This window comes from Accipiter gentilis, chromosome 22 (assembly GCF_929443795.1).
Source record: "Accipiter gentilis chromosome 22, bAccGen1.1, whole genome shotgun sequence".
NCBI classification, from domain to species: Eukaryota; Metazoa; Chordata; class Aves; order Accipitriformes; family Accipitridae; genus Astur; species Astur gentilis.
This window is the reverse complement of record NC_064901.1, coordinates 21,211,095-21,235,941: the sequence shown is the minus strand read 5'-3', so window position 1 is coordinate 21,235,941 and position 24,847 is coordinate 21,211,095. Positions and strand designations below refer to the sequence as shown.

Here is a 24,847-nt window from a genome sequence, read left to right as displayed (position 1 = left end):
CGTAAATACACACATATACACATGCATGTAATGTAGATGGATCAGTACCTATAAGGTTGCAATGGGATACTCAGTTTACTGTGTTACTCCTGAAGATAAGATTAAGAAAAGATTGCTTTTTATAGTTATCCTTGGTCCACGAGCTGGAGTATTTCCATTCATAGAAGCTTCCACTATGTGCAGTCATTTTTCTTTTTTTTTTCTCTCCATTCCTGCCATATCATCCATTCTCTCTTCTTTATAATAACCAGACACCCTTTACACTGCAGCTTAAATCAGCAGTTGTTATATTTACACATAGATTTTTACCATCTTGTCTTTCCTTTAAAGGTGTTGATACAGGATTAACTTTAAGCTGTTAAGCTTGGTTATCAGACAGGCATGAACTACATGCTGCAAGCAGCATGCTCTTTCACCAGCATTTCTTGCTGCTGGGATGCCCACACTAGTTCTTTCCACACCTTACATGTCTTTTCTAACTCTTCGATCAGATCAGAACATTCCCACACTCCTTTTAAGCGTGTAGTAGCAACCACGTACAATGCAAATTCTGCTGGTGGGGTTTTTTTGGTGTTTTTTTTTTCCTTTTCCTACCCCTTTCTTTTGGAGACAAGTTGATATTTCAGCTGGGGCAGGACATCCAGATAATTCAGTTTCCCAACAAACTGGGGAGGTCACCAGGGCCAAACACTGTGTGACTGTTCCCCCTACCTGCATTTGGGACCAGCCAGGCATCCATTCTGTCTTTTCCTCACTGCCTTCCTTCCAGTGAAGTGGTCTCACCAGGATCCTGGTGACTACTCCAACTGTAACACGCCAGTGCATTCTACCCTCTCTGTTGGAGGCAGCAACCTGCTCCATCCTGCACTCGCTGACAGGCAGCTCTCCAACCACGCTGTTTCCTGGAGGAGAAAGAGTGAGATGTTGGGACTGTCCCAGACCTGTCAGCACATGTGGAGAAAAGCATATACAGTGTGTTGCTTACGTAAAAGTTTTATTGGAAATTCTTTGAATACTTGAAGTACATTGGAGACTCTTTCCAAAACAATACAATTTAGGAGCCTTCCCCCTCACCCAAAGTATCTGTAAATCAGCAGCTACATACATACTGTCCTTAATATAGAATTGAGCAGACAGCTGCTAAAATAAACAGCCTTCATAACACAGTCTGTGGCAGGCCACAGCAGCAGCTAGATCTTTCCTGCAGCAGAGCATTTGTGCAGTGGTCAGGGAACTCGAAGCCTAGATGTAGCAACTACGTGTTGAAACTGAGGAATGTCCAGAAAAGAGGCACATAACTCAGCCCTAGAGAATCTCTTTATTGCTATGGCCATCCAGCTCAACACTAGCAGCTTATATAGGCAAATTGCCAGTCTTTTGAAGTAGAAAAAACGTGCCACACTGACGTTCTGCCTTACGAGATGTGGGAACTGTAGCTATGTGAGGAACTGCATCAACAAATGAGCACAAGTATTTGGCTCAGGAGACCTCCTGGACAGGATTAGCAAGAATGGCATGCTTTCTGCCAACTCTGCAGCTTGTCAGCGTGAGAAGAGGACAGCAGTAGCACTGGCTAGATGAAGTTCAACCTAGTCTATTTTACTCCATGAATCCAGTGTGAACCAGCACTTTACCCCATCCCTGCTGCTTTGCAGCCCAGATGGTATCACTTTCCCAAGCACAGGCTGTAACGTTAAGAGAAAGGTGACAGCAACCACCTGCCTATGAGCTACTTCCTACAAGGTGGCAGAGACCAACTTCTGAGCAGAGGTGAGAGCCAGCTGATCCATTAATTCCTTGTGTTTCTGCACCCTTCTGCGACCCTTTCCACCTGTAAAAGAAATGGGCTCTGGCTGTGGGGATCAAGTATTTGTTAAAGCTTAAGCACTCATGTGAGCTGTTTATCTTGGAAGCTTTCTTAAATGTTTGTGCATCTTATTTTGCAAGGACTAAACAATTTCTCTGTGAGGTTACTGAAAAGTTGAAATGGCTGAGTAAGCTAAAAAGGTTCTGGCGGATACCCTTCCTTCAATAAAGCTCTTACCTAGAGTTTTAGAGCTCACATGGCCTCCCACCAAACACATCACTCAACAAAAAAGCTGGTAAAGTACAAAGCATTGTGTTGCTCTGACCTTACAATAAGCTCCATTCTGAACTTAGTTCCTTGCTCTAGCAGTGGCACGGAAATAGTGTTCTAGAGAGGAGGTGGGGTTCCCCCATCAGCTGCTAGCAATCTCTTTCAATTAAGAATGCAGCTAAGTTGAAGAAACTGCCACATTGCACTAATTGGAAGGCTGGTTACTCAGCCACTCTAAGGAAATTAAGATGGTTCCTCAGTACTGAGGCAACACAACCCCGCTTCTGGAGAAAGAAAGAAAAAAAGAAGTGGTTTAGGACAGTAAGGGGTCTTGCAGTTGCTCACTCTAGTTACACATGGGAGGGGGAGAGAGAACCACAAGAAGACCTACTTTATCTAAGTTTGTTTAGTGTCACTGTTTCTCCTCCCATCCTTACATCAGGCAAAAGACACACAACAGCCAAATCAACCACAGAGCACTGCCAGCCAGTCACACTGTTGATAGCCAGATCATTACAAAAATAAAATTTCAGCTAATCAAAAGCCAGCTGATTAAAAAGTACCATAAGCTCCCCAAAAATGTGCTTCTTTAAAGAAGCTGCCTTCTGAATGGCTGAAGAACACTGCAAATTCATCCATGCCTATCAGAATACAGCTTTTTACCAAGTCCCTGCCACTCCACTACACTGATGTGTGCATTTCATTCCATCAATGGGCCCTGACTGGATGTAATGGACACATAGTCCCCAAAACAGAGTATTATATTAGAATAATCAAGTCTGTCTTAGAAAATAAATATCTTGGATATTTTCCTGCAAAGAGAGACCAGTCTCACTGGCCAGGGTTCCATGGCACACTTGCTGTCTGCAGTGATCCTGGGCAGAATGACCCGCACGACTACATGAAAACAGAACATCTTTTAAATATAGGTTTCTTTAAAAGCAATAAATATTTCTTGATTCTTAAGATCATCTATTAACCATAAAGCAGGAAGGTTTGCAAGGGTTAGAGGAAAGAATCTTGGACTAAGACTCCTAGTTACACAACCCTAAAGAAATAGGATTCCTAGTATTTACAGTTACATTTCAGAAGCAGAGACTATGAATTCAGCATCATCACAGCTGCTACGTGCAGGCTTGCCAACAGTCAACACTGGTAAACTCAGCATGGCCGAATGTCAGTACACTCAGGAAGGAAATGTGGAAAGCACTTCTATAGTTTCATTCCTGCTTATCAGCCAGCATAACAGAAGGCCTCACACAAAATGACTGTAGAGACCCAGTTCCTCAGAAGCAGGAAAACAAAGGTAATTTGTATTACACAGGTCCCAAAGCTGACGTCTCTCCCTGGGCTCCAGGCACTCACACTGAAGTCAGGATGAAATGCCCCATTCTGCGGAATGGATGTCCTGGACTTAAAACTGTTGAATCTGCTGAACTCACAGACCCTGGAAATGAGCCAAAGCTTTCTATGCTTTAACAGGTTCGGAGACTGTAGGAAAAAGTCTGTTAGCAAGAAGCTATACCTAGGGAACTTATAACACAGGACCTTTGGAGGAAGCATATGGCAACGTTTCACAAAGCCCCTCCACACAGAACAGAGACTGAGGAGAAAGTAAGTTTCATACATTGGAGTTTGACTTCCTGTGTCCCTACTGAAGTCTTAAATTCAAAACCGACTGTGAGCAGGAAAAGTGGTCCAGAACTATGCGGTGGTGTAGTTGAGGAAAATCAGCAGATGAGCTGTATGTATCTGCTATTGAAGAGAGCAATCAAAGAAAGCTCACTTGATGGAAGAAACTAGTCAAAGTGAGACAACAGGCAGAGCAGGGGCGATACAGGTTATTTGTTGACCTCATTCTCCAGGGTGCCTTGAGGAGGAAGAACTGCTGCAGCAAAACTGGAAAACAGCTTCACTGCAAGGTTTCTACAAAGGCATCAAACTCTTTGACATTTTTCTCGTGGACTGCCAGCTTCTCTGGTAATGAATCCTGGAAGGGTGAAGAAGGATACAGATCAGGCCTCATTCACAGCAGATAAAAGGAAGCTTTAAACACACACACTAAGGTAAAAATTCTGTCATGCAACCCCTCTCCACTGCTCTGGGCTCCTCCTCCCACGTGCAACAAAACCAGGAGTCCTCTGGCAGCATCCAGCAAGTGACCCTGAGAAGGGCACCCTGCCCAGAGGGTGTTTGTTCTGCAGGAACAGTAGGTGCACTGGGGTCTCGCCTTGTGCAATTCCCACCACCAGCTGCAGCACAATAACCTGCTCGTGTCACTGCCTTCATCGAGTCACTTGCAGCTCTTGGCCTTTGGTGTTCGCTTTTCCCCACAGTATGTTACAACACCTGCAAGCCCAATACAGCACTTACCCAGACATGACTTTTACCAGCCACTCCAGGATTTTACCTCTGCTCAGGCTGCAAGATCAGGCCTAGTTTGCCACTAAGTTTGACACGCCAGAGGTAGGATTAATTTGGGGGGTTTCGATGACAGCCACAGCAAGCGTGCGGCAGCAGCTTGCAGCAGCTCGGGTGTGCCATGAACAACTTTGCATTTGTCTGGAACATGTTAGTGAGGGACCCCGTTTGGGCAGCATGTCTCTTCTGAGAAGTACAGGAAAGACATGGACCTGTTGGAGTGGGTCCAGAGGAGGGCCACAAAAATGATCAGAGGGCTGGAACACCTCTCCTGTGAAGACAGGCTGAGAGAGTTGTTCAACCTGGAGAAGAGAAGGCTCAGGGAGACGTTATTACTGCCTTTCAATACTTAAAAGGGGCTTGTAAGAAAGATGGGGAGACTTTTAGTAGGGCCTGTTGCGATAAGACAAGGGGTGATGGTTTTAAACTAAAAGAGGGTAGATTCAGACTAGATACAAGGAAGAAATTTTTTACAATGAAGGTGGTGAAACACTGGAACAGGTTGCCCAGAGAGAGGAAAGATGCCTCATCCCTGGAAACATTCAAGGTCAGGCTGGATGGGGCTCTGAGCAACCTGATCTAGTTGAAGATGTCCCTGCTCCTTGCAGGGGGGTTGGACTAGATCACCTTTAAATGTCCCTTCCAACCCAAACTATTCTATGATTCTATGAAGATAATGACTTTTTTCAAACTAGGAATGGGGATAGCATTATAAAGTACATATGATTCCCGCAAACAGAAATTTCAGGGTTCCATACCAAATCTTCCGCCATGGACTGCGCTCCAATGTCAATGGAGAGGCTGCTGAGTTGAGGGGGGTTCTGAAACTCACGGTAAAATGTCCCCAGGTCCATTGGAAGAATGTCGTCTTTTGAAAATGCTGGTTTCTAGAACCAAAGATGCTGCCGTTAATTCCCATTCAGAGACGTTGGCTTCCCTTTTGCCGTATTACCTGCTACCAGTAAACATCTTGGCATTAGAACTGTTGTTGCAATAATGCAGATTAAATAACTGAAGAACAGCCAAGATCTGTGCTTGCCTGAGCACTTGGAAAAGAGCATTTCCTTGGAATCTGGCTCCTTTAGGCATTAGAGAGAGGACACCGAGCCCAGGTGTTGGTAGGGAACTGGAAGACTATTTAATTTGTAGCTGTTGGTTCCAAGTATCAGTGTCTTTGCAGTTTTGGGACTGTCAAGCTCTAGTTTGGAACCATGGGTCTTTTCCACCCCTACTGAAAACTACTCTTACATCATCTGCCATTGTACCAGCACCTGAAGCCCATTTAAGATGGAGGTGTTAGGTGAGAGCACCGATGAGGCCACTTACAAAGTCAATCATAACAAAGTCGTCATGGGTGTTCCCTGTGCTGCTGCCACTGGAGCCCTCTGAGTGTAAGCTGCCTTGTAGAGGAGATTCAGTTTCTGGGGAGTCAGGAGGATTGACCTGCCCAAGAAATCAAAGATGGTGAGTACTGATCTTATGATCATATCTGTCTGTGTATTTTGACAGTGTGGGGGCAGTTAGGAGGTTGGACAATAACCACATGCTACAGCAGGGGCAGCAAACACATACTGTTATTTGCATGTCTAGAGAGCCCAAGACTCAACACGGGAGACTTCTTGAAACCAAACAAATCTAAATAATAACTAGTTCTTTGCTCAAAAACCAAAGTGTATTCAAGGTAGGGAATAGCATGGATGTTGCGTAAGGGATGCTGAGAAGGCACATATTATACCTCTGGAAGAGGCTTACCATGGGGTCGTTATCTTCCAGCTCAACATTCTTGGGAGCAAACATGGCAAAAGGAATGTCTAAGTTGGCCATGGTCACCTGAGGAGATTCAGCAAACAGAATTTCACTAAGATGCTCTGCTTACCCAGCACAGAAAAGGATATTCAAAGTCTTTGTCAGGCCTGCTAAAAATTGCCCCAGATCATGTCAGCAGCTAGGCAGGGGGCTGATGACTTCATTTAAAAGGCATAAAATAGAGAGATTGTACTCAGCTGACCTAATGCAGATACTATACCCTGAGGTGAGATTGCTTATATACATCTTGTATAATACAGGCAAGGATTAACGAACTGCTACAAAGTCAAACAATTCTTCATCCATCCAAAAGGCCTAGAAGAGCAGCCCTAGGAACTGGGCAGATCTCTAAGCTGCCCTAGCTGAGCTTAAATGCTTCCTTACTAGTGATGAACTGGTCTACTGCATGTCCCTTCAAGGAAGGGAAGCTTGCTACCAGCTTCCCCAGTTCATGAACCTGTGGTAGTAGCAGATCGTTGTGAGACCCAAGTAGAGTATCAGGTCTTCCATACCCAAACAGAGTGTTGGTAAAGTGGGGCAAATTCAGTGGATATTATGAAAGGATTCAAGGATTTTATGAAAAACAAGCCTATGACAAGACTTTGTAGGGAAATGTAGCAGGCAGGAATATGCCCTCTCAGTCTCCAGGGTTGCCCTGGCATTGCGGTGCTTTTTGCTCCTCTGTGTAGGGACAGATGGGAGAAGGAGGGTATTATGGTGCCCTCTGAGAAGATCTACTGCTAGTTACCTGGTTAATGGGTTTGTTGACAAAAGCTCCCACCTTCCGGATAAAGATGGTCTCCAAAAGGTCATGTGGGGAGCCACACTTCCCTTCACTGCTGTTTGATACTGTTTCTGTGTCCTCGCTGGGGGAGGAAAATAGACTAATTAGTGACTCACGGCATAAACAATATGGACAAATGACATGCTTCACAAGACTCCTTAATTTTTCTGGGTTTAGTCCTGGTATTAGAAGAAGGATAACAGAAATCTCTGTCCTTGTACCACATCTTCTTCAGTCATGAGCACAAAAGGGGAGTGGGATACTTGTGGAATCAGATTTTTGTTTAAAGCTGGACAAAAACTATTTAGTTCAATGAAAAGTTGCTGCCAGCTGAAATATGCTTTTCTTTTGGAGATGGACTTTTAACTTCAGAATGTGCATGTTCACAGCAGTTCCTGTTCATCACTATTATTTTTTCAGTAACACAGTAGTCACAGATCTGTCAGGAGGTGAGGGCAAGAACCAGAATTGTATCTGTCACTCAGGTTACGAAGGCAGCAGTCTAATGCATCACGACAGCCACTGCCAGTGTGATTAATTCACTGCATGGCTATTAGTTATTTGTATGACCTGATTTTTTTCCTACCAAAGGTATTCAGAAATTTAAAACAAAAAAAAAAATTGAGTCTTCTAGCAAGAGGCATACTTAGATAGCATACCCAGGAAAGTGCTAGTGCAACTATGATTTTTTTGTTTCCTCATAGCAAAGTCTCTGCTTAAGATATCTGACTCAGAACTACATGACCCCAAGAAAGACTTCAGAAGAAATAAATATGGTGACCCAAAAAAAAGGGGAAGGATTTAATTAGCTGAGAGAGAGGTGATTTAGGACCTTTTGAGCTTGCAGTGTTTCCTTTTAAGTAACTTTGCATCTAAAGTTTCTTCATAAAATAGTGAACAGATTTGCAGTAACTACAACTGGTTTTGGTAACAATTCACATGAAATCTCTGGAGAATTTAAGACTCGCTTGTGAACTTAACTTCATCTTGTTGTTTTACAGTCAGCAAAAACAGTAGAGAGATTAAAAAAAAGTTAAAATTGATAATAAAGTTGAGATAACAGAAGTTGCAAGGATGTTACAGTGACTAGCAAGTGTGAATAGGTGGGTGAGATCATTGTTTGGAGAAAGGCTTAAAAAGCCCCAGAGAAAGCTGCTAGTTGTTTTCAGGGATGGAAAGACAGTAGTTATACTACAAATAATAGCTAAAAAGGTGAAAACATAAAGTTTTATCTTAACAGGATTATGAATGGGCTAGCGTAAATAGTGAACCATCTAAAACCAACCTACCTACTAGAAGGAGTAGCTGCTGAGTAGTGGACTCCATCCAGTGGGGTGCACATCCTCTCTTGGTCAGCTTGAGTGCCATGTGCAGGCTGGCTAGGAATTGGGGGAACTCCCCCCTCTTTGCCTGGACCAGTCAACTGAGATGGAAAGGAACAGTCAAGTTAGAGATCTCAAAATCAGGCCAGCACCAGAGCGCAATACAGAGCAGATTCTGTTATACTGGGACTAGCTTGTGGGGTCTTTGGCATGTGACTGGGCTCTAGCCCCCATGAGGCTGAGGGGTGTCAAGTAGAAGGTGATCATCACAATACAAACTCTTTTTTATTCTCTTTCTACTCCACTCCTCTCCACTGCAGAGCTCTCTGTCCATAGGTCCTCTGCTTCAAGGAGAGGAGGGAGGGGAAAAAAAGGAAAAAATCATATCCTCTTGCTATGGCCTTGTTGCTTTCTACAGCCTCCTGAGGAGGGGACATGGAGAACGAGGCACTGATCTCTTCTCCCTGGTATCCAGTGACAGGACATGTGGGAACGGTTCAAAGCTGCACCAGGGGAGGTTTAGATTGGACATTAGGAAGCATTTCTTTACTGAGAGGGTGGTCGAACACTGCAGCAGACTTCCTGGAGAGGTGGTTGATCCCCCAAGCCTGTCAGTGTTTAAGGGGCATGTGGACAAAAATTAAAAACATGTTTAACTTTTGGTCAGCCCTGAAGTGGTCAGGCAGTTGGACTAGATGATTGTTGTAGGTCCCTTCCAACTGAATTAAGTTTATTCTATTCTAGTCTACCATCATTGTGTCAGCAAAACTCTGATGTAGCAGCACTATCACAGGCAGAAAAAAACTTCTGTCAACTTATTGTCTCATGAACAGATGCAAATATGCCAATAAGGACTGTCAGTATACCCTATGTCTAGGTTACAGTGCTGTGCTTGGACAGCTACAGGAGCAGCAGCTCTGTAAGAAGCTGAAGTTTGGAATTGGTGACATGCTGGTGTAGGCAAACAGGTCTGCTGCCTGCTCTTTTGGCATAGTTTTTCCACATGACCCCTACCCCAGTGAAGTCAGGGATGCTGAGGAGCCAGCTCCTGTGCAAGTTGTGCTTTCTCTATATTTACCTTACATTCTTTTCATTCCTGACAGGATACCAACACATGCACTAGTTTCAAAGCCTCTCTCAGATGTACAACTGACACAAATGGTTGCAATACCAGCCATGGTTGTTCTACCCTCTACAAGTACCTGGTGAGGGTGTGCAGCATTCAAGCCACCAGCAAAGAGTACAGGAAACCCCATGTCAGCTGATCCAACTCCCAGGGCAGCAGGCTGATAGGAAAGACGAGAGCTGGAAAGCTAAGAAAGAAGAGAAAAAAACAAGGGCAAAGGGAGAGGAGAGAGGAAGGGGAAGGGAAATGCCCCCCAGTCTGAATAATCATCAGTCACTGAAGAAGGAACAGGAAAAGTTGGAGGCACAGCACAGCATTTCAGGCTGGCAGAAGGATGCTAGATTTTCATTGCAATCAATAATGAAGGTTATTACTCTAAAAAGTTCTTATTGCAGGGGACTAATTCTGAGCCTTGACAAGAAAACAAGACTGGTTTCCTACACACATAGGAGGAGGTTGTGCAAGGTATGACTGACATCCAGTCACAGGGAAGCTCTGTTCTACAGGCGTGTTTCGCACACTGGAAAAATCATGAATGCCATCATCGACTTACTAAAGAGCTAATATCTAACATTTTTTTCCCCAAAGCAACTGCTTTATCAACTGTTTGAACCCATTCCCATTGCATATTAAAATAGCTGATCTTCAAGGCCTGTTCAGATAGCTTCAGCCAAAGAATACAGAGTCCCATAAATGTGCTAGGTAAAGAGAATTGGGAAGCTAACCCTTGTGAAATTGCCTTAGGAATGAAGTGCTGGAAGCAGTGAAACCCCAGGTAGAAATCTAGCTGGTCAGATTAAATAAAACTTTCCTGTTTTAGCTTGCTTGACCTCAAGAGGAACACTTCTTTCAGAGCTCTGTGTGTGATACTCCAGCAGCACCAATGCTCATATCATTTACAGGGGTGTGAATGATGAACAGCACTTTTATTCACATGAGGCTGAATGGAACACTAATGACTGTGCACGTTGTAAGGACACTGGATGTTAAGAGAAAACACTCAGTGCTGTGCCTTAGTACTTCTCTTTCACTAAAAATCCTTGCAACAGCTGTTGTTTATTTCGGGGTGTTTGTCCTGTCTTTGGGAGACCTTCATCTGCAAAGGCATTTAAGCAGCCAGTCTCCATAATGTGCCTGGCCCATTTTGGGTTCACCAGCCTTTCCCATGCACAACCAACATTCCACACTGTCAAATTTCTACTTTCCTGTATATGTTCTGTCATACCAGAACTATATCTGGCCATGTGTAGCATATTCTACTGACAACTCACTTGATGTGAAAAGGCCAGTCCCATCACTGGGACCTTCAAGGTGTCCGTCACCACAGGAGGAGGGGTCTGAAAATGTGCCTTTGTGACAGTAAAAACACACTGTGCACAGACACAGACACACAGAGGAAACAAGGAAAAGAGACAGAGTGAGAGAGGGGGAGAAAGAAAGAGAGAGAGAAGGACTTCAGAGAAGAACTATGAAGAGTTGGATGAACTGAATGCTAGTGAAGAGGTTTTGGCTGCAGCAGCCACACCTACGCATAGAGCAGAAGTCTTCAGTATTGCCAGAAGCACATTCATTTTGTAAAGAATTGACTGTTTTCCAATCTCAGTGAACCACTCAGGTAATATTTTAGAGTCCGGTGAACACTGACAGAAAGTAACTGCCAGAGACTGTTCCACAGCTAATTAGAATTGGTACCAGCCAATTAGCAAGGAGAAGGCTGAGCAGATGCCAGAAAAAGCCAAGAGTAATTTTTATGTTTTTTTTAAATGTACAAATTGCATGTATTTCAATACTCCCCATCCATAGAAACTCCTAATCTTTCAGCATTCTGAGGGATCATATCTTGGCAGGTCTGTGCTGCACCCCTAGAATAAAGGGGACCCAGGCTAAGGTGCAGTTCAAACACACTGATGCGAAGAGACAACTCCGTCAACAGGAGTGACAGTCCAGAAGTAAACACTGTCTCACAGAGGGTACTAATGCAAAAAGGGCAATCCAAACCTGGTTCAGTCCCATACCCTCTCCCAGTCATTTTCCTACCAACAGTTTTCAGTTTTAGGAAAGCTTCATTCCTGGGTATTACCCATGACCAGACTTTCTCCTGAATTTTGAGCTACTCCACAACACACAGAGAAATGCTACGCAAGTTTACAGGGAGAAGGTAACGCCTATTCCCTTGTATCATGCAGGTTAGGCCTCATTTGTACTGGGAAGGCAGGCAGAGATTTGGAAACTTTGCCTACAAAACCACACAGTTCCCAGTATTTTCCTACACATTAAGTTGTATACAGAAAGCTGGAGAAAGAAATTAACTTTTTTTTCCCCTTCTAATTTACTTTAGATACCACTCTGCCAAGACAGCCTTAGAATTCTAACTGTGGTAACAAAGACTGGCAGTTGCTTTATAAATAAGCACTCAGCATATGGCAACTATGAGCCACAGGAAAAGCAAGAACGTAGGCTCATACTTAATGTGAATCCTTGAGGTTCATCTGGTTTCATAAAGCTTTTCCCCTCAGTGACAGCAAAGCTTCATGTCCCCTGGGGAGGTGTCAGCTTCAATGTATTTACATACACTATTACTGTTAAGAAACACTGGCACAAGCAAGCCAGTGGAAATTTCCTTATGAAACCTTTTGCATTTAACCCCTTTTGTGAAAAGGCAGGACACAACTTGGCCACAAACTCATCTCCCGAGCTGTATACTGCAGAGTAAGAAAAGCTTTATTCCATCAGACTTACCGTGAGTGCTGGCTGATTAGTTCAACATTGCCTGACGTCCTGTCACCCAAAATTCACTTGGCACAAAAATGCTTCGTAAGAAAAGCTCATTTCTGTCTCATTCATACAGTAGAATACATTCTGCTAAACCAGTCATACTAATTCCTCTGAAGCAGTGGAAAGACCCATAGCAAATTCTTTCAGTTTGGAACAGCATTCCAATTATACTTCATTCTATGTTTCACATCGACAGCAAAAGAGATTAAGAGTATTTATATTGTCTTTAAAGATCAAAGCCATCTGCTTGGCTGGACAATAAGGCAGGACATTCCTGAATATTTAAAGCTATAGGACAACTGGAAATCTGGCCAAGTCTTCAAAATACAGAATTGTGGAGTCAGGTATCTTAAGGACAGTAAAAGAAGGAGGAATTGGAGTTTCTGGTTTTTGATATCCAGAAGGAAACCATTATCTCTTTATCTTAAAATTGAAACTTTTCATGGGTAGGTGAAAGTACAGAGTATTAAGTTGCTAGTTCAATACTATGACCCAATTTGTTCGCTGATACTTCTTCCTGCTGCCCCAACTAGTTTTAGATCGTCCAACAAATACAGCTTTTGGCTTTTTCCTGCTTTTCCATTCTGCAATGCAGAAAATATGACTGTGCTGTAAGCATTTTCCTGATATTTCAGTGTTTCTTTCTCAATGTCAGTCTGTTCCCACTACTTGGGCTGCCTGGCATCAACCTCTTGAATTCATCTTCTTGCAGTATCAGTATGTGAATGTGTAAGTACACTGCTATCCTCTGCAAGCACATCTCAGCCCAGCCACAGCAGTAGGTTCTTTTAATCTTTCTCAGTAATTCAGTCTTTCTAGTGCCCTAGCATTTTGTTGAAATTAGTATGTAACTAGGTTTTACTCACAGTGTAACAATATAAATAACCCACACATTAAATTTTAATGAGCAGCATGAGGCTGCCAGTTTGCACAGTAGTTGATGTAGGAGTATGTGCACTTCCCTAACAGTGATTTTTCTATCTAAGAGTAAAAAGAGCCTCGTTTCTCTTACCTGAGATGGAGGAGAGGTGGAAAAAGATGTGGTACACACTTCTTGGGAATCTTCTACTGAGGGGTATACTGCACCATTGTCCTCACCAGCTCTAAAGCAGCAAGAAAAGAAAAGCTTTCTAACTGGAAATATTCCTTAAAACAAATAGTAAAACACACTGGGACAAACACTGCAGGGAGGTTGAGAGTATTTGGGTGGATTTGAAAGGAGAATTATGAAGGGCTCTCATCTACTTGGCAGAACTGAGGAAAACAAGGTACGAAAACTTTAATTTTCTCCAGGCACTCCTCTTCTATCCCCACATAGAAACACTTCCCTCTGTTATTTTTAACTAAAGGTTTTGTTATACCAGCTAATGCTACTGGCTTCAGTGCTTACAGAACCATTGTCAAACAATACCACTGGTCCCAATCTGAGTGTCCTCACATGCATTTTAGAGAAGACAAACCTCCCATCTACAAAGAGAAATTAAACTCTGATCTTTCCCCAGTGGAAACATCTGGAGATACATGCCTCTGGACACATAGTTCTACAGCAGGATTAACTGTTACACTTTCAAATTCCCAAAGACAGCCAAGATTAAGATGTTTGTGTCCAAGTGCTTCTGTAAGGAATTTGGGAAAATACTGGGGCTTGCTGCACTCAGTCTTCTAGATGTGTGGAGAAAAACGGCACACTTCCTCACATGTCAATCATATTCCTCATATGACTGACACTAATCCTCCAGTCTCCCTTCCCATGCAGTCAGCAAGTAGTGGAAAAGGCTCTGTATTTGGGCATAATTGATGCCTTCACCATGGCCCATGACTTCAGCTCAGTATTTCCTCACCTGTAATTGCAGGGATGCATGGGTGAAGAGCTGGGATAAGGACGGTCCACAAAGTGATCAATGATAATCCCCATGATAGGAGGGGTCCTCTCAAACTGCCTGCAAGGCAACAAGCAATGCTGTTATTGGCTTCTTCTCTCTACTCTCATCCCAATTCATGGTGCCCTCACAGAAAACCCTTGTGCCTATTGATGGGACCAGGGCATCTTTACAATTCAGCCCTGCAACTCCAAGCATGCTTCAATAATTTGTTGTTCTAGAGTCTGGCTCAGGGCTACCCAAATACTCCCCTTGCTGCAAGACTTAAGCATGAGAGAGAGTATTCTCCATAAAGGAGAATCTCAGCAGGAAAGGATAAGCATAAGGGGAAGATTTAGGGGCTCATAATATGAGGGGTTTAATAGTATATTATTGTAAAACAGTTTCTGGCACAATCACATTTTCTCACCTGGTTGACATGAAAGCGAGGTTGATTCTGTAGGCACAAGACAAAGTGATGGTGCCCACTGGGGTACCCACAGTCCCAACACGGACTGTCTGGAAACCTGTAAGGTTAAGGAATGATTATCAGTTTCACTGATTATTTATGTTCCATACTTTTCTATTCTGAAGTTACATTATCTTATCTCTATAGTGTTTTTGTTATTCCTTGCAATCTGAGCTCCAAAGACACGTATAGAACCCGTAACAAAACAGCAGCACTAGGTTGCCTTGCTGGTAGGCTTCATCTACAAGACTTCTGAGGTCACTTCCTATCCTGGTCTAAAATATTGCTCTGAAGTGCTTCTTGTTCCTGAGTAAATCATGATCTCCTTTACCAGTCCTGCCCCTTATCAACAGACTTCAGTTATTTCAGTTATGGATCACTGGAGTCAAAATGGCAATCACCCTAGATTTTGTCAAAGTACCACCATTATACCTGTCACCTTATGACACAACCTTTCACTGGTAGATCCAGATAAAAAGCATATGTAAACCTCAGACTTAATTTTCCTTATGGCACTTAAGAATAGTAATAAATGGCTAGCAAGTATGGAAAACATTTCTGCTCTACTTTGTGTGTGTTGCCTAATCGTACCTTCTCCCAAGCCACTCAGCTGGACTTCACCAAAATATATCCTGCAGAAAAAGGAAAAAGAAAAAATATTAGGTCCACTGGGGACATAATGCTATACATATCCTTATTGCTTATTTAATTTTATGAGTTGAAAGGCTGGAACTAGTTTTGCTCTTTAGAAAAAAACACAAAAGAAGTGGCTAGAATGCCCATCTCAAAAAAACTTCCAGCTACTTCAGAGGAAGACATGTCATGTGACAAGAAAAAGGAAGAGAAAATGGTAGTCTAATCAGAAATTTCTCTTTAAGTTTTTTAAGCCTCAACTGGATGCTAATAAGCAATTCAACCAGTGCTTGCACGTAGAATTTTTGTACTCTTCTCAGCATGGTAGGCAAACAACAATACTTCACAGCCTGTGCTTTATTTTTCTTTCAATGGCTCAGATGGAGGCTATAAGGTGATATATAGCCCAAAGTTCTTTTCTGTCACTGATCAGTAGTAGTTAAATCCAAATAATTTGAATTTATTATCACTCATCCCTTTTTACCAGATTTGCAGCTGCACTGTGCAAGTCTAGAGTCTCTGCTATTTGTATTTCAAATCGGGAATTTCATATTCTGCTTTACCTGTACAATATTACATATTCATGGCCTTGTTTCCTTGAGAGTCTGTAGGCTGGAGTTACCCTGGTTATAGCAAGCAAAGACTTCAGCAGTAGAGACAGCCTGTTGTATACAGTGTATGAAACTTTGATTTCTTTGTCACACCTATAGAACACAAAGGAAAAAATTAGTCTTTTGTTCCCAACTAAGTTGTTTGCTTGTTGTTTTTTTTGTTGTTTTGTTTTGTGTTTTTTTTAAAAATCAAAATTAGTCTGTGCCAATTGTTTAATGTTGGTTTTATTGCCAAAATGATAAAATAAAAACCCAGTGTGGCTACCTGTTACTGACCAACCAGCTAAGAGTCCTACTTCAATCTAGACACCTGTTGTAGAAGTAATTGTTCAAAAATGCCATGCAGCCTTCTACTAGACAGAAACATCTTTTCACTATTAAAAACATTTGTCATTACTGAGTATATGAATTCTTGTATCTGAGGAAGCATACTAGTTGTAATGGAAGAATGAAGAAGTAATAAAATTGCTAGTTTATTTTCTTGACACCAATATTAAACAGTTTGACTGCTGCAGTAGACAAAGAGGGGATTTCCCTCTGAAGTGACCCAGGCCACACAGCCAGTATGTGCTCAGTCATCACCATGGACTGAGCAGGCTTCCCCATTTCATCAGCTAAAACAAACACACACACACAAAGTGTGAAGAATGCACTTACTTTTCATTCATTTCTAGACACCAAATTTCCAGCTCCATGGAGTCCCCCTGGATCAGAGAAAGGATGACAAACAAAGGCTCAGTTCAGAACACAAACCTTTTCACGTCTCATTAGTGATCATCAACAACCACACTTCTCAATTAAGATGTTTCTCCTGGCTCCCACTTTCTTGTAATGCAATAATAGAAAAAGGTGCGCTGCAAGTCTCACTGCACAATTAGATCACCTGAGGGAATACCTTCCTCAGAATGGCTAAGCCCATCATGGTCTAAGAAACTTAATTTTGCTGCTCTATCGTCAGTGTGTTTGGCCTCAGATATTTGCAGTGAATTGCTTCTGTTAAACAATACATTTCTTTTCATTAGCATACTACCTAACTTCATAAATGAAGATATTTTCACATTGTCTTGGACTAAAGGGCAGGAGCTCTGGTAGGTGACTTAAGATTCAGGTAAAACAAAAATGGCATCTATTTTGACTCAGTTCTTACCTCTGAGGTTTTGAGAGAAATCTCCACGCACATAGACCGTCCAACAGCAGGCAGTTGTCCTGCCAGGGCTTTCTTTGCTTCATGAGTAACCTCTGGTATATCCTTGATTGCCAAATTGAACTGCAGAATGAAAGGGATTATTCAATTTTTTTATTTCTTTGAAAAACTGCCTAATGGTACACTGTAGACAGACTCATACACCCATACATAACATACTAGGTCAGCATCCACTGAAATATTTATGAAACAGAAAATTCCCAGATGGGCTTAAGCTTTTCATATTTGCAAATATTTCCTTGGCTGCTAATTCAAATGTTTTTCTTCATCCTGCCATAAAAATCACGTTCCTTTTCACTCTCTTGAGTCCTGTCTTCACCCACAGAGTATCTTGAGTCTCTTCAATTTTAATAAAGCCCATTACTACAAAGTCCTGAATTGCAGAGTTGCAAACTTCTGACAAAAAAAGAACTCACCACCCCACCCCCAGCAGATCTTGGAAATGCGCCTTAGCTGGCAGGAGTGCTGACAGGTATCATTTATCTCTCCTCTAATCAGCCCTTAAGAGCCCAGAGTGACATGTTGCATGTAAACAACAACAAAACACCCCTCCACCACCACCAATGAACATAACTGAATATAGTAGTTATTCTGTGAATAGTTATTATAGTCTGCACAAGACTGTAACAATTACCTTGCATTCTCAACACACACACATGTGCGTGCATGCGCACACACACAAACCCCAACAGTTATGGGGTTGCTTTAAAAAACATGACTTTACCCAGTCAGAGCCTGTTGGGGAGGATGATGATCGGGTACAGATTTTCTCTCCAAGTCGGGCCTGGACAATTACTTGTACCGTCTGGAATAGAAAGGAAAAGATACACGCTCATGTTTTGAGCTCAGCAGAGCCCTCGGTTCAGAACCTGAGCTAGACAAATTCCAAGTATAAAAAAAAAAAAGAAAGGGCTGACCAGACGTAGAGGAGTTTGCTATGCTAATCTTCAGGTCTAATAAATTTAAATTATTACATATAATACATAAATGCATTTCAGACAGAAAATAATTCTAAGCTGACCTTTCTCTGTAATAACATGAAGTGACTAAGTCAATTTTGCAATCACGAGTTGCGCAGTTTTGGTAATACTGAAACAAAATTTACAACTATATCCTGCACCTGGAAATCTAAGCGAAAGTCAGGTTAATCTGTACATTTATAACATAGCCATTGTCAGAGTATCTACCTGTATCTATGTACCAAGTGAGGTCAAATTTTATAATTGTTTCAACGTAATTCAAAAGAACATTCTGGTACTATTGTTTTTGGATGCAATATAAAAATTTAGATAGGCTGAAGAGTCCAGCAGAAGGTGGTACCTAACAGCTGGATGGTTAGATGTGTTGATAGGAGCCCAAAGCTGACAGAGGTGTAAAGTGCCTATAACTCATTCTACAGCAGGACAATGCTGGGGGAAGGAAGAGGATTTGAAGGTAGAAAAAAGGGGAAAATATGTTTTTCTAGTTATTCTCAGAAATCTCCTAAATTTGACATCAGCTTTTCTTGCTTTGGTCTCTAGCAAAAAAAAAAAACCACCACCCCCAAACCCCAACCTTGTTATTCTAGCCACAGCAAGTAAGGCTTTTCTTAAACAAGAAAGAAGAGGCATTTGCCCACAGGAGAGAAAGTTACCTTTAAAGCAAAAAATTTGATGAACTTGTCCAGGTCCTTCCTGTCTTGGGAACTGAGATCAGTGTCCATTGCATATGGCAATCTGAAATACAGCACAGGCATGGGAATGAAGTCTTCCTTCAGCTTTCTATTTGCATTTCAAGATTTTGAAATATTTTGCCATCAGAGGCTACCTCAAAAGAAATTATAAGCACCAAAGGCCTCTGCCTGTCGAAATCCTAACATGCTAAGAACTTCGCAGGGTGGGTGCGACGTATAAACACGCATGAATAGTTTATCTGGTCAGTGCAAAAGACACTAGGAAAGAAACAACAAATGGGGCTCACAATTAAAACTGGGTACAAGTTCTCCAATTTTGCTAGCTTAATTAAGAAAAAAAACCCCAAAACTAAACCCAAAACACCCCAACACCACACTGACTGGATTCTATACCAAGCTATTAATCAGACATGGCAGTCTCTGCTTCAGAAAGAATCTATCTTCAGTTATCAGCACTGGTCAAAACCAAGCCAAATTTTTGTTTTCTGAAGTCTGAAATTCTAAAAACAGTATTCCAGTGGTATTTCAGCAGATACTGAAATCTATATAATAAACGATTGCTGGAACAGGCTACGCTGCTTCTTTACTTCCAACAACTAGTACCTGCAGTAAACCTGTACAGCTACAAATTTACCTACAACCGAGAAGATAAATTTTTGCCAAGGGGTAGACCAAAATTCTCTGTTTGCTTCTCTGGAAAGCTCTGACAACAAATACTTAGCTCCCACATTCACCCTGCCTTGTTTTTTTCAAAATACCAATTGTTTCTAGCAATACAATGAACTTGCACAGTGTGTGAAGTGAGGCAGGCCAAGGCACTAATCAGATTTCTGTCACCATCACGCCACACAGCCTGGGATAAATCACAATTTTTCTGTCTCTCAGTTTCTTCACGTGTAAGTTAATAATTGTACAGCGGCCATGGGGACGAATGCCTTAATTAGCAGCATTAACTGTACTTCTTGCTCATAAGCCTTCAAAGTATTAAATCACTTTTAATTCCTGTTGCTGTTTTTGTTTTGAGACAGCTAATCAGCCTGAAGCAGCTTGTCAAACATCACGTATTTATGGAACGCACTGCTCATCACAGAAACGTTGGCGGTCTAAGGTCAGTAAGCATGAGCAGCTGCTGTGCACAAGGTTACTCTACTCAGGATTCAATCTTTAAGCAAAGACTGAACTTGCAGCAAGGTACGCTATTTATACAAATCATAGCTCAGCAGGGCAAAGGGGGTAATAGCCCTGTTCACACAGAAAATATCATATAATCTTTAATGACTACACACAGCCAGAACTTCTATTTAAAATATCTCACTTAATAGCAGTAAATGCCTATTTGAAGTAATGCTCTAGGAGCACCATCCAAGAAGGGTTGCTAGATAAGGGTACTGCAATTTATAGAGCATTTTATAGAGAAGAGTGCTGCTTTCTGAATGACTCGATAAAAAGAAAGCTTGACATCTAATATAGGTGAAAGTTTCTAGGCTACATTCATACTGCATCTCCCAGCGCTGCACTGTTCTCATTACAAATTATAACTTAATTTGAGAAGTCACAACACAAGCGAATCAACATTAGATGCATTATCGAATTATCCTTTGGATATTTTACCGTCCTCATCAAAAGTATTATACTTTCTTTCCCTGCTTTTACCCCTCCACTAGACAACAGATTACAGATCTTTTCTACTTGGGCAGGGTGGAGGATACAAAAGGAAGTCAGCACTTAAAAATGCTAGATGGTTAATTGATGCAGCACTGTAACTTAAAAAAAAAAAAAAAAAGCTTTTAGTATAGACACTTCCCACTACAAAAAAATAGGCAAGAATGACCTGTTATTATTCTTTTGACTTATCTAAGTAAAGCACTGTAAGAGTTGAGGGGACCCAAGATCTACAACAAAACCTGGATGATATGGGCAATAAAACACTGCATTAAAAAACCCCCACCTTTTTCTCAGCAAAGACAATGCTCATATTTAAATACCAAGAGAAATCAAATTAGCTTTTATTGTGAAAAGAAGCGAGAGGGCATTTCTATGCGATCCCCGGAGAAAGGTGCAAGGAAGTACATACCCTGATGTTGTAGAAGAGCTGTCAAATAAAGTACCTACATTTGCCTTATGGGGCTGGGAAAGAATTCTGGTTATCGACTATTGCAAGACACTCGGGAACTAATGGAAGGTGTTAGGCTCACTGGTCTGTTAGGAAACATAACAAAGCAGATCATCAGCATGGTTCTCTGCGCAGTATAGGAATTAGTTCTAATGACTATATACCCAAATGTCTCTAGAGAGGAGAGAAACAACTATGAGAGCCATGTCTTAGATTCAGGGTTCAAAAAATGAAAACTTCATGGTTCTGCCCTGCTGCAACAGAATTGGGATTCTTCCTGCAAGATCTCAAACTATCTGTAACATTCATGAAACATTTGGAGAGTCATACTCTTACCTCTCAAGCTCCAAATGCCAGCAACAGTTGACCCACCAGAGCCTGGAGTAGAGCAGAAAGCATCAGGCAAGGTTTCCTGTCAGGAATCTGTAATTTCAGGGGGAAACTGGGACCTTGCAACTCAGCTCCTGACATGTCTAAGGCCTGTCACCTGATGACCACCATCTCCTAAGTTTTGCAGGAGGGCCTCTGGTGATTACCTGAGATCTGCTAAGGCTTAGGAGAGTGGTCACCTTTAGAATCATTCTTGGTAAGAGTCAAGACGGGCCTAGAATTACAGCAAACATTTTATTTACAAAAATGCCTCGGTACCCTCAGGTTAGCTGCCACCAGCTGACCTGAACAGGAAGGAAATCTCTTAAACTTAGTTCCACCAAACCTATTCAACTTCTCGGGTCCTGTAGGCTGCAATGCCAGCAACGGCTCCTTGTTAAGTGCCAGTATCCAGGCATACGCTTAGCTCAAGGAAAACGCTGTCTAATTTTACACTGAGTAACAACGAGAAGGAAATAACCTTTGGTCTAGGTTAGAAACCCACAGATGACCGATTCCCCCTCAAGTAATCCCTTAAGTAAACTGGTACCTCACTGCTTTATCCTTACACATAGGCTGTTCACAGCTAAAAACAAGCATTTTGGCCACACGACTTTTTGCTTTGTCTCCCTCTTCCTGCAACATCCATTTTCATACTACTGCCTTTTTTTGTCTGCTTTTGTCTCCACTCTGCTTTAAACAGAAACGTCAGAGACAGATGTTCAAAGGAGAACTGCCACGTGTGGCTCTTTTGACTAAAGCCTTATTTTTTCTCACAAGGTTATGAGGCAGAGAAGAATACTAGGCTTATCCAACAGTTTAACATCTAAGCATTGTGCCACATACACGCTACTGGTATTTATACTCTCCTTCTCCAAGAAGGACAAATCAGCGTAAGCTGATGGCAGGCACCCTGTTTGCATGATGCAATGAACTGCAAGAGCCCTCCCCTTCGTGCCTTGGTAAAGCGCAGAGAAACTACAGCTACCAGTCTGCCACGGTCCGGTCTGACAGCAGCAACCCCGCTGCCTGCAGAGACCTGTAACCCGGGCACACAACAGGTGCACAGCTACACTTGTGAATACTTGCATTACAGTATGTGTTTCCTACGTGGGAGTTTAGCGTATAGGTCTGTTTGACACTCACGTACATAAATGGGGGAGGAGCAGAAGCACCTGACGCACACCAGGCATTATTATGGCTGCTGGGGAAAGTATACACAGGCTGCTCCCATCACCTCCCTCCTCTGCGATTTCACTTCGAGCCATGGCTGCTACACCTTAAAGTCATCCTGCTTTCCTTTCAAACAGATATTTACTGATGCAGAGTAATTACTCACGGTTCCTATCCCAGAGTGATATTAAAAAGACCAGAGGGAAGAAACAAGAAGGGCAGTCGCTGTAAGGAGAGGGCTGTGGACAGCTCTCATCCCAGCTGTACGTTCCCAGTCACCTGACTGTGCCCCCCAGACCGGGCTCCTTGTCCCTACCACTCTTCCAAAACATCTTTGTTAACAGAGCACCCAAATTCAATCTCTGAGAACATCCTACATGAAGCTCCAGAAAAGCCTCGTTGAATCATGCAGGTAAACAAGAAGCACATGGAAGTTTTTGAAGCGTTTAACAGAGTGCCTTTGATAAATGGCCTTGACTGCCAAGAAAGCTTTCCTAGAACATCCTCTTCAATGACGAAGAAGCTTCACTGCAAGCAGGTATTTTGAGTGCATTAATAAGCAACTATAAAAAGATCTCCATAAAGACAGCACTCCGTTTCAAGGCTGGGCCTACAAGTCAAACTCCTGTATCCTACAATTACTTAAAATGAACCTCCATTTTGCCGCCTTAGTAGGTTAGTCAGAAACCTGGAGAGAGGGTGAGGGAGAGAACAGTTCTAAATTTTAAGGTGCACCACTCTCGTTCTTTAAAGTTTATGGATCTTTTTCAGGGAAGACTAGATTCTAGCAGAAAAACTGTTTCACATAATATGTTGATAAAATCAAAGGCTCTATAGTAGTTCACTATATGATTAAATTTTGACTGATAAAGAGGCAATTTTTCCTGCTGATCAGGAAATAGATTTATTTCATAACCGATAAATGACTTCCCAGTTTAGGAAATACCTTACTAAAGCCAGCACTGCCAGCTCCACCAGCTTAAAAACAAAATTAAGTAATTCCTGTTGGCTGGCAGTTACATTCTGTACTTCCCTAAGGTCTAAATATGACATCAGTCCAAAGGTCCATCCTCTCATTTTGTTTGTCAGGCCAAAGTATACAGACTAAACCAGAACTTGCTTCTACATACCCTGTACTACAACCACCAATATAATCACCAGGTCTCAACTTTTGTGCGAATACATGTTCAGAAAAGTCGGGATTATACAATACCATTTAAGCAAAATAAGGTGATCCTGTATGATCCTTCTGGACACCTAAATACAGCCTGGCTCATCTGAATGACTTCTTGCCACAAGAAGGAGGGTTCCACCAGGTCAGGCCACTCCTGCAATAATTTGGAGATGCTCTACACTTCATTTGCATAGCCAGCTAATTTTCAGCTAAGGCAGTAATTTACCATGTTTTTCCCCCTTACGATCTGCCCAGTCACACCACTTTTGAGGTTTGTAAGTAGGCAGTTTGTAGGCTTAGTCCAAAGTGACCCTTTCCTACCTGTTCACTGACACGGAAGGCGTCTCTGCTCCCACCAAATCGATGGGAATGACTCTGGCGGTGCCCCAAGAGCCACAGCTCGCCCTAACAGCATAGAGAGATGCGATGACTTGTAAACCCCTGATCCCTCCTAACAGACAGCAAACTCACGTTACAGGAAAACTACACAGGGGACCAGGGGGTCTGAAGTTCTACCATTCCGAACAGCCTCTGAAGCACTTTAAGAGACACCGCTTGGAGAGATTTCGGCGGGCCACATCCTTCCCAGCCTCCACTGACGGTCCCCAGCCGCTGGGAAAACGAAGCCCAGCCGACACGGCTCGCAGCAAACCCTGACTTTAGCGAGCAGCGAAACGAAAGTAAAACGCGGCCAAAGGCTCAAGCCCCGCGGCCCGATCCCCTCCCCTCGAAGAACCTCCCGGCGCCCCCCCCCGCCCGTCTCCGCGGCCCTCCCCGGCCCCGGGACCCCCGGGCCCGGCCCCGGTACCTGCGCGGGGGCGGCAGTGCTGGCGGCTCGGCGGCTCATCCCGCGCCGAGGCCCGGCTGCCCGAGGGGGGCCCGCCGCCCCGCTCCCCCGCCGTGCCCCGGCGTCTCCTCAGCGCCCCGCCCGGGCACGGGGGGTTCCCCGCGGCCCCGGACCCGCTACCGCCGCCGTCTCCAAGCCCCGAGGGCCCCCCGCGGCCGCCCTAAGGGCTCCGGTCAGCTCCCCTCCTTCTCCTCGGTCCCCGGGATCCCGGCACCCGGGGCGGGGACGGATCTCACAACCGGCCGGCTCGTCGCGGGTGTCGGCGCCCGTGGGGGGTGCGGGGGTCGGGCTGCCGGTGGCCTCAGAGCAGCGGCCTGCGCCGCGCCGCCGCCATCGCCGACGCTGTTTGTTTTCATCCGCTGCGGGCGGGGAGAGAGGGAGGGAGGGAGAGAGGGAGGGAGGGAGGGAAGGA

General features: G+C 43.2%; 1 protein-coding gene across 8 annotated transcripts; it reads right to left on the bottom strand.

Moving 5' to 3' along the window:
* Positions 1 to 977: 977 nt before the first annotated feature.
* ATG13 (autophagy related 13) lies at positions 978 to 24,807 on the bottom strand. Of its 8 annotated transcripts, none has more exons than XM_049825701.1 (18): positions 24,397 to 24,807; positions 18,721 to 18,802; positions 17,812 to 17,892; positions 17,031 to 17,150; positions 16,541 to 16,587; positions 15,836 to 15,976; positions 15,231 to 15,271; positions 14,601 to 14,697; positions 14,153 to 14,251; positions 13,324 to 13,414; positions 10,808 to 10,906; positions 9,613 to 9,723; positions 8,378 to 8,511; positions 7,053 to 7,170; positions 6,251 to 6,328; positions 5,825 to 5,941; positions 5,257 to 5,385; positions 978 to 4,067 (listed from the first exon to the last, which is right to left on the bottom strand). In XM_049825701.1, the coding sequence occupies exons 2-18, from the start codon at positions 18,787 to 18,789 to the stop codon at positions 3,990 to 3,992; spliced, it is 1,650 nt and encodes a 549-aa protein (XP_049681658.1). In that variant the 5' UTR covers positions 18,790 to 18,802; positions 24,397 to 24,807; the 3' UTR covers positions 978 to 3,989. The 8 variants fall into 8 exon arrangements, with proteins under 8 accessions (XP_049681658.1, XP_049681660.1, XP_049681659.1 ...); XM_049825703.1 differs by having other exon boundaries at positions 9,613 to 9,696; XM_049825702.1 differs by lacking the exon at positions 24,397 to 24,807 and adding an exon at positions 23,910 to 24,303.
* Between the last annotated feature and the right edge of the window lie 40 nt (positions 24,808 to 24,847).

Bases quoted from the DNA above. Each gene is read 5' to 3' on its own strand.
- ATG13 (XM_049825701.1), bottom strand. From the start codon at position 18,789: ATGGACACTGATCTCAGTTCCCAAGACAGGAAGGACCTGGACAAGTTC. The intron at 15,977-16,540 runs GTAAGTGCATTC...TGTGTTCTATAG, and splicing joins TGTCTAGAAATGAATGAAAA to GTGTGACAAAGAAATCAAAG. The intron at 14,698-15,230 runs GTACGATTAGGC...TTAACCTTACAG, and splicing joins GCTGAGTGGCTTGGGAGAAG to GTTTCCAGACAGTCCGTGTT.